This window comes from Neoarius graeffei, chromosome 1, assembly GCF_027579695.1.
Source record: "Neoarius graeffei isolate fNeoGra1 chromosome 1, fNeoGra1.pri, whole genome shotgun sequence".
NCBI lineage: Eukaryota > Metazoa > Chordata > Actinopteri > Siluriformes > Ariidae > Neoarius > Neoarius graeffei.
Genome location: NC_083569.1, coordinates 292638 through 311431, shown reverse-complemented (window position 1 = coordinate 311431; position 18794 = coordinate 292638). Strand labels below are relative to the sequence as shown.

At 53.9% G+C, this 18794-nt stretch overlaps 1 protein-coding gene across 2 annotated transcripts in view; it reads right to left on the bottom strand.

The window, feature by feature from the left end:
* insra (insulin receptor a) overlaps window positions 1-16936 on the bottom strand; it is a 32527-nt gene extending 15591 nt beyond the window's left edge. For both annotated transcript variants that reach the window (XM_060927126.1, XM_060927133.1), the window contains exons 1-7: window positions 16254-16936; window positions 12352-12900; window positions 5595-5922; window positions 5231-5370; window positions 4901-5045; window positions 4498-4712; window positions 4274-4400 (exon numbers count right to left, since the gene is read on the bottom strand). In XM_060927126.1, coding sequence (XP_060783109.1) covers window positions 4274-4400; window positions 4498-4712; window positions 4901-5045; window positions 5231-5370; window positions 5595-5922; window positions 12352-12900; window positions 16254-16329 — 1580 coding nt within the window. In that variant the 5' untranslated portion in view covers window positions 16330-16936. The remainder of the gene's footprint in view (window positions 1-4273; window positions 4401-4497; window positions 4713-4900; window positions 5046-5230; window positions 5371-5594; window positions 5923-12351; window positions 12901-16253) is intronic.
* Between the last annotated feature and the right edge of the window lie 1858 nt (window positions 16937-18794).

Below are 18794 nucleotides of genomic sequence, written 5' to 3'. Positions count from 1 at the left end.
GATAAATATTGCATTGAATCTGATCTTTACTGTTTCAGCTCACTTAACACATTTTGTACTTTTACACTTTCTGCCTGTTGATGCGTCGCGCTGTCCAATCAGAGGCGGCCAAATTTGCATATTACAGGAAGGATTTCTGGGATAGCATTGAGTTTACAGTTCAGAGGGATCTGGCTTCTTTAGACGCTGTCTTCTTAAAACTGAATAAATATTTAAAAAGAGCCAAATGAGCCAGTCTTTTGAACGGCTCTTTTCAAAGAATGGATCACAAAGATGCGGATCCCATCAAAGAGCCATAAATCCCATCTCTACTAGCGCGCCCTGCCCGCGCTGGTTCTTTGGGGGGAGGGCAGAGGACTCTGGCTGTGCGGGGCGTGGCATTACAGTCTAGCTGCTATCGGTTTTCTAAGCAAAGTCTCTGTTCCAAGTTCCTGGCAGTTTCAAAAGCTTATGAAAAACCTACATCATGCCACAGAGCGTTAATCTCGCGATAAAAAAATTATCGCCGTTAAAATTGAGTCAAGTTAACGCGTTAATAACACGACATTTTTGACAGCACTAAATTAGACCTAAATTTATAGCTAACAAATCAGCAGACACCCCAACAATTATTATTATCGTTAGGCCAGTGTGTAAGGTATGTTAGAACCGTGCCTTATAGCCTACGTTAGATCACAATTTAAAGGAAGTTGGAGGCTGCGAGCGCAATGATGTTCCGACATGCGCTAAACTTTATTCCCTGAAAATCATACACCAGCGTTCAATGCCCCAAACAGCCAAAATGTCTAGAAGACTACGCTTAAATAATAATCATAGCCTACTCAGTTAAATTACGTCAAAACATCTGTTTCTGGCCTATGAAATGATGGAGGAAAATGAGAACGAACGCAAAGTAGATAGCAGCCAACTTCACGCGATCTTTTCGGTAACTTAACACTCGTGTTGGCCACAATATTTCTCTTAATAAAATCTTGAATTGTTTTTGAAGTCGTATTCAACACAAAGTAAGGTCAAATTATAATTTTAATTTTAATTTAAGCGAAGATCCAAACTTTTTTCTATATTGACGTCGAGCATAGAGGAGCATGTCGTTCTGCTTTGGGTTTCGGCAGCATGGATGCGCTTTACATGAAAGAAGGCACTGATGTGTCTGCCATCGATAAAGGTGTAAAACAAGTGGAGGTGGGCTTGGCTGTACGAAATAGGTGAAAACGGAAAGCCAATTAGTTCATGGTGCAAAAAACTAAACATTCCAGGCGCTTGCATTTGTGGTTTGCCACAAAAAAATAATATACGGAAGCAATGGAAAGAGAGTGCGCTGTCGCGCCATCAACTGGAAGCCAGCCACAAGGCCACTGTAAGGGGCTTCAGCACACCTCTTCTTTACCAGGAGCAAGTCTCACCTCAACGGAGGGCAGTCCGTCTATGGCTGATCGCGTCTGTGCACAGAAAATACGTGTCTGTGCTTTTATCTCAAAAACGAACAATGGTGAAGAATCACTCAACAATAAATTGAATATATTAATCCATTAATTAATTGATAATAAAGTTATCAGTTCTAAGTTAACCATTCTCAGAATTTCATCGAAATCCACCCATAACTCCCCCCCCGTAAACTTTCAGTCAAATAATTTTTTTTTGTTTTAATCCATCTGATCACCCCAACAACTCTCGAGGCCGTTCACACCCAGCCCCCAGTGACCCACACCCAGCCCCCAGTGACCCACACCCAGTGACCCACACCCAGCCCCCAGTGACCCACACCCAGCGCCCAGTGACCCACACCCAGCGCCCGGTGGCCCACACCCAGCCCCCAGTGACCCACACCCAGTGGCCCACACCCAGCCCCCAGTGACCCACACCCAGTGACCCACACCCAGCCCCCAGTGACCCACACCCAGTGACCCACACCCAGCGCCCAGTGACCCACACCCAGCGCCCGGTGGCCCACACCCAGCCCCCAGTGACCCACACCCAGTGACCCACACCCAGCGCCCGGTGACCCACACCCAGCCCCCAGTGACCCACACCCAGTGGCCCACACCCAGCCCCCAGTGACCCACACCCAGTGACCCACACCCAGCCCCCAGTGACCCACACCCAGTGACCCACACCCAGCCCCCAGTGACCCACACCCAGCGCCCAGTGACCCACACCCAGCGCCCAGTGACCCACACCCAGCGCCCGGTGGCCCACACCCAGCCCCCAGTGACCCACACCCAGTGGCCCACACCCAGCCCCCAGTGACCCACACCCAGTGACCCACACCCAGCCCCCAGTGACCCACACCCAGTGACCCACACCCAGCCCCCAGTGACCCACACCCAGCCCCCAGTGACCCACACCCAGTGACCCACACCCAGTGACCCACACCCAGCCCCCAGTGACCCAGCCCCCAGTGACCCAGCCCCCAGTGACCCACACCCAGTGACCCACACCCAGTGACCCACACCCAGCGACCCACACCCAGCGACCCACACCCAGCGCCCGGTGGCCCACACCCAGCCCCCAGTGACCCACACCCAGTGACCCACACCCAGCCCCCAGTGACCCACACCCAGTGACCCACACCCAGCCCCCAGTGACCCACACCCAGTGACCCACACCCAGCCCCCAGTGACCCACACCCAGCCCCCAGTGACCCACACCCAGTGACCCACACCCAGCGCCCAGTGACCCACACCCAGCCCCCGGTGACCCACACCCAGCCCCCAGTGACCCACACCCAGTGACCCACACCCAGCACCCAGTGACCCACACCCAGTGACCCACACCCAGCGCCCAGTGACCCACACCCAGTGACCCACACCCAGCGCCCGGTGGCCCACACCCAGCCCCCAGTGACCCACACCCAGTGACCCACACCCAGCCCCCAATGACCCACACCCAGCCCCCAGTGACCACACCCAGCCCCCAGTGACTACACCCAGCCCCCAGTGACCCACACCCAGCCCCCAGTGACCCACACCCAGCCCCCGGTGACCCACACCCAGCCCCCGGTGACCCACACCCAGCCCCCGGTGACCCACACCCAGCGCCCGGTGACCCACACCAACAGGAGGACTCAACCACACCTTAGGATTGCTTTTCATCCATGAGAGGATAAATAGCTGATACTCCCTATTAGTCAGACAGAACTGAAGAAGCCTTTCGGATGAGAGGGGAAACGTCTTCAAGAATCTTCACACAAGTCCAGTTGCTCTCTTTTACCCCCCACAGTTTACAGTAGTGTAACTACACCAGCAGCAGACAGGTCACACTCGACTCCGAGTGAAAACAAGAACGCTCATCAGGCGCAGATGAAAAGGAAGAAGGGACGCCAGTTTTACTGGAAGCTCCTTTATCTGTAATGCACGAATCAGTGTGAGCTAGCAGGCGAGTCCATGGGCTACAAAGCGTGTGTCACTTCTTTGGGATCTATTTCTGCAAAGTGGAGCAAAAATAAACAGAACATCTGGCCAGATTGTGTCCAAAAGATCAACTGCTCAATATTAATTTCTTGTTCATTGAAGTGTTGGATAAAAGTAATATCACGTGTTTATAGTGAGTAACGGTACGACCGTGGACACGTACAGAATGGAGCTGAAGACAGAATCAGAGCTGATGTTCAGTGTCACTGCACTCGGACTCATGGGATATTAATTCACTCCAGCTCCATGTTTTCAGTTCAGTGCCACTGGCCGGTTAATGCTGGAGTGACCACTAGGCGGCGACAACATGCCGGAACAGCAGCGACGTGTGGATTTTTATGGGCCGCGCTCGGGGCCACGCTCGGGCTCCTGCGCTTTAAACACAGGATATCAGCTTCTTTTTTGATATTGATGATGAACTCTTTAATTTAGGGATAAAATTAGCTCATATGTTTAACATGTTTAATTTTCTGTAAACGCCTGTTGTTAAAAGCGCTATACAAATAAACTGACTGGATTAATTACTGACACAGAGCCAATTTAAAGCGAGCGATTTTTCACTGCAGGTCTCACTCTCACTACACGAACAAACACATCACCAGCGTAGAATCATCACCATCAACACGACCTGCACAAAACAACCGCTTTTTCAAGTAAATTATTTCAAATAAACCAAAACGTCTCACTGCCGCTATGGTAACGTTATTCTACGCTGATCCAGATCCGAGACAGAACGCTGTTTGGGCTCAGTGTGTGAGGACTCGCGTTCTCTCGTCCCTGCATCACGGCGCAGAGAGCCGAGGAGGAATCAGCAGAAACTGAAGATTAACTCGGTCAGGCTCTGGGTGCGCTTCTGCACTTACGCTTCTTTATACAGCACCATGAAGCCCAGCAGGTCCCTGAAGTCCGGCGGCCAGAACGGCTCCCATTTAATCAGGATTTTATCTGCAAGAGTCCGGACTGTCGTGAACTTCAACACCTGGTACTCACCTGAGAGAGAGAGAGAGAGAGAGAGAGACATATCTATCAGAGAAAAACCGTGTGTGTGTGTGTGTGTGTGTGTGTGTGTGTGTTTTTATACACTCACATGATGCCTGGTCCCCGTTGGTCTTAAAGCCGATGTCGTTCTTGGGCTGTCTCTCTCTCGTCCCCGTCACCGCCTCCATCTTACGGATTTCACTCAGACACAGCTTGGAGTTGTGGTGGAAGAACATGCGGCCCTGCAGGATGCTGAGGTTGTGTTTGGACCAGTCCCACAGCTGGTGCAGGTTCTGATTGTCCAGAGCGAAGAACGAGTAGTTCCTTTATTTAAATAGAGAGAGAACGTCAGAGAGAGAGACTACAATAATCCAATAACAGTAAACTCTGAGCTTCACTAAATTTAGCTTCACAGGTTTAAATCTGTGTTAGTGCTCTACTGCATCACCCCCCCCCCCCACACACACACACACACCTGCCTGCTCTCAGCCAATCAGAACGCTCGGTCTTACCCTCTTTCCTGCGTCTCTCCACGGATCACTCGGAGCTTCCTGAGGAATGACAGTGTGACGAGAGCGTAGGAGCGACGCACCATCAGGTATCCTGTGATCTCCTCCAGCTGACCCAGATTAGCTTCCAGTTCCGCTGCGATGTTATCTAACACACACACACACACACCGCTGGTGTCATCTAATGTTCAGTGGGTGTGTTACTGCTGCAGTTGCAGTAAAGTCATGACAAAGTACTGGATGTACTGATGTGTTCAGGCTGTAGAACATCTCTAACACACTTCACATTAAGCTCTTACTATCATTGTTATTATTGTTATTATTGTTGTTTACTTCCTCCTCGGATGTTGATGATGAGGCTGCCGTTGAGCAGTGTGCAGCCCCGCAGTTGCTGAGCCGCCGTCACTGAGTCCACTACGTTCTCTCCCACACACACTTTAGGACACATTCCTGCACACGGTGTGCACATCAGCCTACACACACACACAGATATGGTTATCCAACTCCCAAGTGTGAGCTGATACACCAGTGTCTAATCACACAACGGCCTGTTTACTAAGAGGACCACATTATACACCACATCCGTCTGTCTGCCTGTCTATCTGCTCTGTGTTTGATGTATGTGTATAACCAACAGCTACTACATGATCAGTAAATGTACTAAAAGGAAATGTGTGTGTGTGTGTGTAAAACTCACGTTGTGGAGTTGACAGTGGTGTACCCTGAGGGACACTCAGGAACACACGCCCCCTGGTGGATGACATAGAGGTTGCAGTCTTGGTCCTCTGTGTTCCGGCTGCACTGTATGTGAAGGGCGTGGCAATAGGCGGGGCTGATGCAACGCCACCCCTTAAAGGAGAGGAAGCCAGATGGGCAGGCCTCCACACACACACCCATGTGCAGAAAATGACGACACGCCACACACTCAGATGCCGAGTCGGGCTTCAGACACCCTCCCAAACACTCAGAGTGACAGCACTGACCGTCCACCGTACACGCCCTCGCCTTACACACTGACGGACACACTGCAGGGGGCGGGGCGGGGTTACACAGATAGAGAAGGACATCGTGGTCATGTCAATATATTCCTTCTGATTCAGGGACCCAACACACACACACACACACACCACAAAAAACACTCCACATGAATTTATCACACAATAAGATCAAGGAAGAGTAAAAAACAGTGTGCACATAATTAATGACACTGTGTGTGTGTGTGTACTGTATGTATTTGTCTAACAGTTACATTTCCAGTGTGGATGCTGCTGAAACAGAATTGTTTGATCTTTTTGTGTGGCTGATGTTCTAGTTGCTGATGTGTTTATGTTCTTTTTTCCTGCGTGACCTCCGAACAGGAAAAGGCCACACAATGCAGGAAGTCATTCAGACTCAAGTGTGTGCGTGCACTTTTTCAGGAGATTATTAGGTGCGTTTCCCTCATGAGAACATTTCTTGAAACTCAGGAATTTCAGGCGTCGTGGTTCCAGGAACACTTTTAGCTCTGAACAGACGACTGGGCAAATGAAGTGGACTGAAATAAACAGCCGAGTGGAAAAGGAGATAAACAAAGACATGAACTGAACAAACAGATAATGACACAAAACACACGACTGAAACAGACAAACCCAATGAAGTCATGACTTATCTAATACACAACAAAAACACACAATGACAAACTAACAGCCAAGTAAACAAACCAAAGACCCGACCAACCTACAGGCGACCAGACCAGACCAACCAACAGGTGACCAACCAACAGGCGACCAGACCAGACCAACCAACAGGTGACCAACCAACAGGCGACCAGACCAGACCAACCAACAGGCGACCACACCAGACCAGACCAACCTACAGGCGACCAGACCAGACCAACCAACAGGCGACCAGACCAGACCAGACCAACTAACAGGCGACCAGACCAGACCAAACGACAGGCGACCAACCTACAGGCGACCAGACCAGACCAACCTACAGGCGACCAGACCAGACCAACCTACAGGCGACCAACCTACAGGCGACCAGACCAGACCAGACCAACCTACAGGCGACCAACCTACAGGCGACCAACCTACAGGCGACCAACCTACAGGCGACCAGACCAGACCAGGCGACCAACCTACAGGCGACCAGACCAGACCAGACGACCAACCTACAGGCGACCAGACCAGACCAGACGACCAACCTACAGGCGACCAGACCAGACCAGACGACCAACCCACAGACGACCAGACCAGACCAGACGACAAACCTACAGGCGACCAGACCAGACCAACCAACAGGCGACCAACCTACAGGCGACCAGACCAGACCAGACCAGACCAACCAACCTACAGGCGACCAGACCAGACCAGACCAGACCAACCAACAGGCGACCAGACCAGACCAGACCAACCAACAGGCGACCAACCTACAGGCGACCAGACCAGACCAACCTACAGGCGACCAGACCAGACCAACCAACAGGCGACCAGACCAGACCAACCTACAGGCGACCAGACCAGACCAACCTACAGGCGACCAACCCAGACCAACCTACAGGCGACCAACCTACAGGCGACCAGACCAGACCAGACCAGACCAACCTACAGGCGACCAGACCAGACCAACCTACAAGCGACCAGACCAGACCAACCAACAGGCGACCAACCTCCAGGCGACCAGACCAGAGCAGACCACCAACCTCCAGGCGACCAACCCACAGGCGACCAGACCAGACCAGACGACCAACCTACAGGCGACCAACCTACAGGCGACCAGACCAGACCAGACGACCAACCTACAGGCAACCAGACCAGACCAACCAACAGGCGACCAACCTACAGGCGACCAGACCAGACCAACCTACAGCCGACCAACCTACAGGCGACCAGACCAGACCAACCAACAGGCGACCAACCTACAGGCGACCAGACCAGACCAACCTACAGCCGACCAACCTACAGGCGACCAGACCAGACCAACCTACAGGCGACCAGACCAGACCAACCAACAGGCGACCAGACCAGACCAACCTACAGGCGACCAACCTACAGGCGACCAGACCAGACCAGACCAACCTACAGGCGACCAGACCAGACCAACCTACAGGCGACCAGACCAGACCAACCAACCAACAGGCGACCAGACCAGACCAACCTACAGGCGACCAACCTACAGGCGACCAGACCAGACCAACCTACAGGCGACCAGACCAGACCAACCTACAGGCGACCAGACCAGACCAGACCAACCTACAGGCGACCAACCTACAGGCGACCAACCTACAGGCGACCAGACCAGACCAGGCGACCAACCTACAGGCGACCAGACCAGACCAGACGACCAACCTACAGGCGACCAGACCAGACCAGACGACCAACCTACAGGCGACCAGACCAGACCAGACGACCAACCCACAGACGACCAGACCAGACCAGACGACAAACCTACAGGCGACCAGACCAGACCAACCAACAGGCGACCAACCTACAGGCGACCAGACCAGACCAGACCAGACCAACCAACAGGCGACCAACCTACAGGCGACCAGACCAGACCAACCAACAGGCGACCAGACCAGACCAGACCAACCAACAGGCGACCAACCTACAGGCGACCAGACCAGACCAACCTACAGGCGACCAGACCAGACCAACCAACAGGCGACCAGACCAGACCAACCTACAGGCGACCAGACCAGACCAACCTACAGGCGACCAACCCAGACCAACCTACAGGCGACCAACCTACAGGCGACCAGACCAGACCAGACCAACCTACAGGCGACCAGACCAGACCAACCTACAAGCGACCAGACCAGACCAACCAACAGGCGACCAACCTCCAGGCGACCAGACCAGAGCAGACCACCAACCTCCAGGCGACCAACCCACAGGCGACCAGACCAGACCAGACGACCAACCTACAGGCGACCAACCTACAGGCGACCAGACCAGACCAGACGACCAACCTACAGGCAACCAGACCAGACCAACCAACAGGCGACCAACCTACAGGCGACCAGACCAGACCAACCTACAGCCGACCAACCTACAGGCGACCAGACCAGACCAACCAACAGGCGACCAACCTACAGGCGACCAGACCAGACCAACCTACAGCCGACCAACCTACAGGCGACCAGACCAGACCAACCTACAGGCGACCAGACCAGACCAACCAACAGGCGACCAGACCAGACCAACCTACAGGCGACCAACCTACAGGCGACCAGACCAGACCAGACCAACCTACAGGCGACCAGACCAGACCAACCTACAGGCGACCAGACCAGACCAACCAACCAACAGGCGACCAGACCAGACCAACCTACAGGCGACCAACCTACAGGCGACCAGACCAGACCAACCTACAGGCGACCAGACCAGACCAGACCAACCTACAGGCGACCAGACCAGACCAGACCAACCTACAGGCGACCAGACCAGACCAACCTACAGGCGACCAGACCAGACCAACCTACAGGCGACCAACCTACAGGCGACCAGACCAGACCAACCTACAGGCGACCAGACCAGACCAACCAACAGGCGACCAACCTACAGGCGACCAGACCAGACCAGACCAGACCAACCAACAGGCGACCAACCTACAGGCGACCAGACCAGACCAACCAACAGGCGACCAGACCAGACCAGACCAACCAACAGGCGACCAACCTACAGGCGACCAGACCAGACCAACCTACAGGCGACCAGACCAGACCAACCAACAGGCGACCAGACCAGACCAACCTACAGGCGACCAGACCAGACCAACCTACAGGCGACCAACCCAGACCAACCTACAGGCGACCAACCTACAGGCGACCAGACCAGACCAGACCAACCTACAGGCGACCAGACCAGACCAACCTACAAGCGACCAGACCAGACCAACCAACAGGCGACCAACCTCCAGGCGACCAGACCAGAGCAGACCACCAACCTCCAGGCGACCAACCCACAGGCGACCAGACCAGACCAGACGACCAACCTACAGGCGACCAACCTACAGGCGACCAGACCAGACCAGACGACCAACCTACAGGCAACCAGACCAGACCAACCAACAGGCGACCAACCTACAGGCGACCAGACCAGACCAACCTACAGCCGACCAACCTACAGGCGACCAGACCAGACCAACCAACAGGCGACCAACCTACAGGCGACCAGACCAGACCAACCTACAGCCGACCAACCTACAGGCGACCAGATCAGACCAACCTACAGGCGACCAGACCAGACCAACCAACAGGCGACCAGACCAGACCAACCTACAGGCGACCAACCTACAGGCGACCAGACCAGACCAGACCAACCTACAGGCGACCAGACCAGACCAACCTACAGGCGACCAGACCAGACCAACCAACCAACAGGCGACCAGACCAGACCAACCTACAGGCGACCAACCTACAGGCGACCAGACCAGACCAACCTACAGGCGACCAGACCAGACCAACCTACAGGCGACCAGACCAGACCAACCTACAGGCGACCAGACCAGACCAGACCAACCTACAGGCGACCAGACCAGACCAACCTACAGGCGACCAGACCAGACCAACCTACAGGCGACCAACCTACAGGCGACCAGACCAGACCAACCTACAGGCGACCAGACCAGACCAACCTACAGGCGACCAACCTACAGGCGACCAGACCAGACCAGACGACCAACCTACAGGCGACCAACCTACAGGCGACCAGACCAGACCAGACGACCAACCTACAGGCGACCAGACCAGACCAGACGACCAACCTACAGGCGACCAACCTACAGGCGACCAGACCAGACCAGACGACCAACCTACAGGCAACCAGACCAGACCAACCAACAGGCGACCAACCTACAGGCGACCAGACCAGACCAACCTACAGCCGACCAACCTACAGGCGACCAGACCAGACCAACCAAGAGGCGACCAACCTACAGGCGACCAGACCAGACCAGACCAACCTACACAAAATACACACCCTCTCACCCAGTTAAGCCAGGTGACACCCCTACCTCAGACCCAAGTGCTCTAGACCAGACCCAAGTGCTCTAGAACATGTGCCAGACCAGACCAGACCAACCAACAGGCGACCAACCTACAGGCGACCAGACCAGACCAGACCAACCAACAGGCGACCAACCAACAGGCGACCAGACCAGACCAGACCAACCAACAGGTGACCAACCTACAGGCGACCAGACCAGACCAGACCAACCAACAGTCGACCAACCTACAGGCGACCAGACCAGACCAACCAACAGGCGACCAACCTACAGGCGACCAGACCAGACCAACCTACAGGCGACCAACCTACAGGCGACCAGACCAGACCAACCTACAGGCGACCAGACCAGACCAATCAACAGGCGACCAACCTACAGGCGACCAGACCAGACCAACCTACAGGCGACCAACCTACAGGCGACCAGACCAGACCAGACGACCAACCTACAGGCGACCAGACCAGACCAACCAACAGGCGACCAGACCAGACCAGACCAACCAACAGGCGACCAACCAACAGGCGACCAGACCAGACAACAGTCGACCAACCTACAGGCGACCAGACCAGACCAGACCAACCAACAGGCGACCAACCTACAGGCGACCAGACCAGACCAACCTACAGGCGACCAACCTACAGGCGACCAGACCAGACCAACCTACAGGCGACCAGACCAGACCAACCAACAGGCGACCAACCTACAGGCGACCAGACCAGACCAACCTACAGGCGACCAACCTACAGGCGACCAGACCAGACCAGACGACCAACCTACAGGCGACCAGACCAGACCAACCAACAGGCGACCAGACCAGACCAGACCAACCAACAGGCGACCAGACCAGATCAGACCAACCTACAGGCGACCAGACCAGACCAGACCAGACCAACCAACAGTCGACCAACCTACAGGCGACCAGACCAGACCAGACCAACCAACAGGCGACCAACCTACAGGCGACCAGACCAGACCAGACCAACCAACAGTCGACCAACCTACAGGCGACCAAACCAGACCAACCAACAGGCGACCAGACCGAACCAATCAACAGGCGACCAACCTACAGGTGACCAGACCGACCAACAGGCGACCAGACCGACCAACAGGCGACCAGACCGACCAACGGGCGACCAACAGCCGACCAACAGGCGACCAGACCGACCAACAGGCGACCAGACCGACCAACAGGCGACCAGACCGACCAACAGGCGACCAACAGCCGACCAACAGGCGACCAGACCGACCAACAGGCGACCAGACCAAACGAACCAACAGGTCAACTGACTGAACTAAACTCCTGACCTGTTAAAAACAGAAAAAAAAAAGAACGAGAGTGTCAGCATGGTGACCTTTCAGTGGAATAAAAGTGGAAATCCAGAGATCGATCCTGTAACGAGCAACATGTTCACCTGACAACAGCCCAACGTTAATGTTGGCGCACGCACATGCACACACACACTCACTTTGTTGGCAGTGTCTCTGTGTCCAGCAGCGTGCTCCGAACTGATCATTGATGGTAGTCTGAGGACAGAAGGTTTTGCCCGTGGCCATGCCGGGACACACGTCTCCGCACTCTCCCTCGTTTTTATTGGCCACGATGTAGTTGTCTTCTACAGAATCGAGGATCAGGGACCAGTCGAGCGTGGAGAGATAACACAGGTCCGGGTTCTTCTCCACCCGCACGGCACCACGCGTGATGTTCATCAGACTGTGCAGTCCGATCTCCTTCAGCTGCAGCATCTCGAAGATGACCAGGGCGTAGTTGAAGAATAGGTTGTTCCCTCGGATGACAGCGAGGTTGGGGAACAGCCCGCTCAGGCTCTCCAGGCCGTACACGCGGAACAGCAGCACGTAATCCGTCACCACCGCCAGCTTGGGGAAGCTCAGACCCCGGAAGTCCTTAGCTCTCATGTGGAACATCAGCAGGATCTTCAGGTGGCCCTCGATCACCGTGCAGTTCTCCAGAGCGTGCAGGTTAGCCACAGTGTTCCTGATGTCCTTACTCGTACAAACTGGGGACACAAGCATTTAGAAATGTCACAAAACACACACACACAGGTCATCCTTATTACGATAAAAACAACATGCATACACACGTCTGACTGACAGACAGACAGAGTTATGATCAAAGCTACATTTTGAGTCTTCAAAAAATAATAAGGCCAGGGCTCGACACAACTCTTTAATCCACTGGTCCAGTAGTGAGATTCCTCCCTCGTCCTGACCAGAACCTTTTTATTCCTGTGGATTCACTGGTTCAGTGAAAGGAAACTGATCCACAAAGTTTATCATCATTATAGGATCTGTAATTTTTCAATAAAACTCAAGCTTTAACTGTAACAACAAACAGAAACGATCCAAAGCCCAGTTACGGTGTGTGTTCTAACCCACGGCCTGATCTGCAGTTCTGAGAGAGTTAGACTCACCCGCATTCAAAGCTTCTGGAGGAAATAAACTTAAATCCTGATTAATCCAGTCAAACCTGAAGTATAAATTTAAACAAGACGAGTTGGACATGATAAAGGGGACAGAATGATGGCCCTGTCGTAAAATTCCCCCAAAATACTTTACAATAAATGTGTTAATATGAACCACACAACAGGAAAATACCATAAGAAGTCTGAATGAACGGACGATTCACTACAGACGTTTATTTTATTGAGGTGTTTGAGTGCCGTTTCTCCGATTTCGATGAACTCAGAGTCTAATAATCTATAATTAGGAGATTACGCCGGCAGTTATTTTTACACACACACACACACACACGCTGCACTCGGCTTCCCCGGGAGTTCATAAACAATAACACGGCCGGATCAATGAGGGGATCGAACTGGTTTTAGAAATGCTGATTTTCAACAATCCCTAAAAGCCTAAGGGATCAGACATAAAGCCCGCCCACACAGAGCACTGATTGGTCTACAGAACAAGAAGATGCACTTACTCACGCTCTCTAGATTCTGGGATAATCTGTAGGTATCAGGGAGCCGTTATCAATATGTGAGAGACTCCTGGAACTTATCGTCATCTTTAAAAAATGTGAGATGGGGCAAGACAGCGAAAGACAGGGAGACGGGGCCAGGGTGAGACGGGAGTGGGGCGGTCAACGTGACATGGCAGTGTCAGAGAGCAGAAGCAGGACTGATCTGGAAATCACACCATTAATCACAACTCTCTCATTAATCACCACACACTAAACACATCAGCAAGCAGACGCACATCAACATAAATAAACGGATAAAATCGGACAGGTAGGAAGACAGAGAGAAAGACAGCCGAAGAGATGAGAAACAGCACGGAAGCGGCAAAGATTTAAGGGGCAGCAGGAAAATTAATAGAGTTTCATTGAAGTCAAGGGGAAGAGTTTGTTTGATTTAGAAGAAAAAGTAATAACGGAGTATTTCCCTATGACGTTCTACAGATTCACACACTGCGCCATCATTAGAGTGGGCTGGAGTCTCGGACAGCGTGATGGAGGAATGCTGGAGACGGCCTTGTTCCTTCCTTCACCTTTCCTCCTGCCTGTTTTTTAGAGCCCTGCTTTCTGGATTAAAGTGGTTTATTATATTAAATTTAAACTGTAAGATTTGAGCACATCAGTAAACTGTTAAACTGCTCCACTGCCTTATTCTGATAGAACGTGTATTTTCAAAGGCACAGGGCTGTTCTGGGAAAACACACACAGTTTGCTCGCAGTGGTTGAAAACTACCACACTGTATATTTTTTTTTGCCCCCGACTCCTGATCTCTCTCTGTTCGCAGCCCACCGCACTCACGCCCTTCACCACACGGACACTGCTGCGGATAAAACCGATCACGATGGACGGTCAGCTCATCTTTATCACAGCCCTGGCCTTCACAGTAATTAATCTCCAGTTCTGGATTTTAACTCTTCATGATCACTGAACGTGTGAATAAAATCACAGCCCTGACACCACGGAGGAGGAACTGATGAAGTCTGAATCCCGAACTGACACAGCGCCGGAGTTCACTAACAGCTGAAACAAGAACAGTTCCACACAGAACCGTGAACACGGTGGTGCGAAGGAACCGCACAAGGACGCGGCTGGTTTTGGATCCGAGCGCAGACCAAGTGGGTCAAAGCATGGTTGCACTTCTTCCACCTACCTATCCCAGTACGTCTTCTCTCACACACACACACACACACACACACACACACACACACACACACACACACTCCTGTTTCACATCCAAACACAGAACATCAAACGGCATCAGTGACTCACTTCTACACTTTTTACACGGTGTGTGAGCGAGCGTGCTGAACATTATTCATTATGAAACGTCCTGACTCTCATTATTTCATTCTGCATGCTGATGTATTTCCTTTTGAGACAGGAAGTCAGAGGACCGACTCAGACAGCAGCCAGTGGGGTTCGGTTCGGTTCGAGGTTGCTAAGCCACTGGATCTAAACACACCTGAGGGAGCGAGCTGAATACGGGGAACAGTGAAGAGTTTATACCGCGAGTGGTTTTTTCAGCTGTGGAGGATTTCTCGGCGCTGCCTTCACCCACACCTGTCCACTTTAACCGTGACACCGTGGGCGTTTGGGGTAACGGCGTACGTGTTTGGTTGCCGATGGTGACGGAGAGCCGCGGGGTCGTCACGGTGAGAGATAAAATGATATCAGCTTTATTGATGGAGACGGAGTATAAAGATGAGATTCTCCATCAGTCCGAGGGCGCGGCATCCAACAGCTCCACTCCTCCGAAGTCACATGGCCACTAACTCCACCCACTTCCACATGAAATCAACCCCAAACATTTCAATCAGTGTAGTGTGTGAAGACGCACGGACAGAAACACAAGCTGCTCCTGTTGAGCAAGGCACACCTCCAGAGGCGGTACAGGGCGGGGCAAATACACTCTAGAGAGCATTTAATTGGACGAACACAAGATGAGTCCAGGATGAGTCATCAATCAGAATAATTTCGTTAGTGATAAAAGACCAAAAGCACAGCCCCCCTGGAGCTCGAGTCCCGCGGTGTGTAAAGGACACAGAGCTCTGAAACACTCGGGTTGATCTGAGAAGCGCTGTAAAGGCTGGGGCCGTGAACATATACACTGCTGTAAACCATTCCGGGACTGTAAAGCCTTGCGCTGCTGGTTTCGGAGTTGGTTTAAGTGTGAAATGCTCGAGTGGGAAAGAGCAGTGCAGGACACGAGTGGGCTGAGAACGTGATCTCCATCCGGACAGAGCCTCCTGCAGGGAGATGAGCTCCATCCGGACAGAGCCTCCTGCAGGGAGATGAGCTCCAGCCCGCACACACCTCCTCCTGGAATAAACACACAGCACAGCGCGGTCCTGTTCTCCTCATTAGCAGTGACTGAAATGAACTTTACTCACTTTCTGCGCTGCTCTGGGGCCAAATCCGCAGCGCAGCGACACACAGCGAGAGCCCCAGCAAACCCCACACGCTCATGTTGCGGGCAGAGCGCGGCTGCGGGCGGCTGAAGGCTGGGAGCGGCCAGTCGGCCCCGGGCTCTGCGGGAACTCACACGCGCTCTGTTGTAGCTAGCATAGCGGACTGGCCTGCTGGGACTGCGTTAGCTTAGCTTAGCTTAGCTGATCTGATCTTGACTCCGGGCGGCGGTGTTCCTCAGTAATCCCCCCTCAGGGCTCATCTCGGAGCGGAGCAGCCTGGAGTTCAGCCGCAGACCGGATGCAGTTCCCCGCTGCCGAGCTCGGCGCTAAGCTCGGTGAATAAAGGCGCCGCGCCGCGCCGCACTGACTCCCACACGGACAGCGAGCCGGAGCGGCGGAAGGAGGCCGGAGAGCGCGGGGAGTTTACACACTCACTGTTTGCTAATGCTAAAGCTAACGCTAGCAGGCGAGTGAAGCGTTTATTCCTCAGTAATCACCGACCGCGGGGCACAAATCCAGCCAGAGGGACTCCTCAGCTCCTCCCAGCTCCTCCTCACCCCGCACAGCCCACAGTTATTCCCCCAGTGAGGAGACAACTCCGCTTTATCCCTCTGGAACAACACTGCACACTTATCTCTCTCTCTCTATCTCCCCCCCTCACTCCTCTCTCTCTCTCTCTCCCCCCCTCACTCCTCTCTCTCTCTCTCCCCCCCTCACTCCTCTCTCTCTCTCTCTCTCCCCCCCTCACTCCTCTCTCTCTCTCTCCCCCCTTCACTTCTCTCTCTCTCTCCCCCCTTCACTCCTCTCTCTCTCTCCCCCCTTCACTCCTCTCTCTCTCCCCCTTCACTCCTCTCTCTCTCTCCCCCCTTCACTCCTCTCTCTCTCCCCCTTCACTCCTCTCTCTCTCCCCCCTTCACTTCTCTCTCTCTCTCCCCCCTTCACTCCTCTCTCTCTCTCTCCCCCCTTCACTTCTCTCTCTCTCTCTCCCCCTTCACTCCTCTCTCTCTCTCTCCCCCCTTCACTCCTCTCTCTCCCCCCTTCACTCCTCTCTCTCCCCCCTTCACTCCTCTCTCTCCCCCCCTTCACTCCTCTCTCTCTCTCTCCCCCCCTTCACTCCTCTCTCTCTCTCCCCCCCTTCACTCCTCTCTCTCTCTCCCCCCTTCACTCCTCTCTCTCTCCCCCCTTCACTCCTCTCTCTCTCCCCCTTCACTCCTCTCTCTCTCTCCCCCCTTCACTCCTCTCTCTCTCCCCTCCTTCACTCCTCTCTCTCTCCCCCTCCTTCACCCCTCTCTCTCTCTCTCCCCTCACTCCTCTCTCTCTCTCTCCCCCTCACTCCTCTCTCTCTCTCCCCCTCCTTCACTCCTCTCTCTCTCCCCCCTTCACTCCTCTCTCTCTCTCCCCCTTCACTCCTCTCTCTCCCCCCCTTCACTCCTCTCTCTCTCTCTCCCCCCTTCACTCCTCTCTCTCTCCCCCCCTTCACTCCTCTCTCTCCCCCCTTCACTCCTCTCTCTCTCCCCCCCTTCACTCCTCTCTCTCTCTCTCCCCCCTTCACTCCTCTCTCTCTCTCCCCCCCTTCACTCCTCTCTCTCCCCCCTTCACTCCTCTCTCTCTCCCCCCTTCACTCCTCTCTCTCTCCCCCTTCACTCCTCTCTCTCTCCCCCCTTCACTCCTCTCTCTCTCCCCTCCTTCACTCCTCTCTCTCTCCCCCCTCCTTCACCCCTCTCTCTCTCTCCCCCCTCACTCCTCTCTCTCTCTCTCTCTCCCCCTCACTCCTCTCTCTCTCTCCCCCTCCTTCACTCCTCTCTCTCTCCCCCCTTCACTCCTCTCTCTCTCTCCCCCTCACTCCTCTCTTTCCCCCCTCCTTCACTCCTCTCTCTCCCCCCTTCACTCCTCTCTCTCTCTCCCCCTTCACTCCTCTCTCTCTCCCCCCCTTCACTCCTCTCTCTCTCTCCCCCCTTCACTCCTCTCTCTCTCCACCCCTTCACTCCTCTCTCTCTCCCCCCTTCACTCCTCTCTCTCTCTCCCCCCTTCACTCCTCTCTCTCTCCACCCCTTCACTCCTCTCTCTCTCCCCCCCTTCACTCCTCTCTCTCCCCCCCTTCACTCCTCTCTCTCCCCCCCTTCACTCCTCTCTCTCCCCCCTTCACTCCTCTCTCTCTCCCCCCTTCACTCCTCTCTCTCTCTCTCTCTCTCTCTCTCCCCCCTTCACTCCTCTCTCTCTCTCCCCCCCTTCACTCCTCTCTCTCTCCCCTCCTTCACTCCTCTCTCTCTCCCCCCTTCACTCCTCTCTCTCTCTCCCCCCTTCACTCCTCTCTCTCTCCCCTCCTTCACTCCTCTCTCTCTCTCCCCCCTTCACTCCTCTCTCTCTCCCCTCCTTCACTCCTCTCTCTCTCTCCCCCCTTCACTCCTCTCTCTCTCCCCTCCTTCACTCCTCTCTCTTTATCTCTCTCTCCCCCTCCTTCACTCCTCTCTCTCTCTCTCTCTCTCTCTCTCTCTCCTTTACTCCTCTCTCTCCTTCACTCCT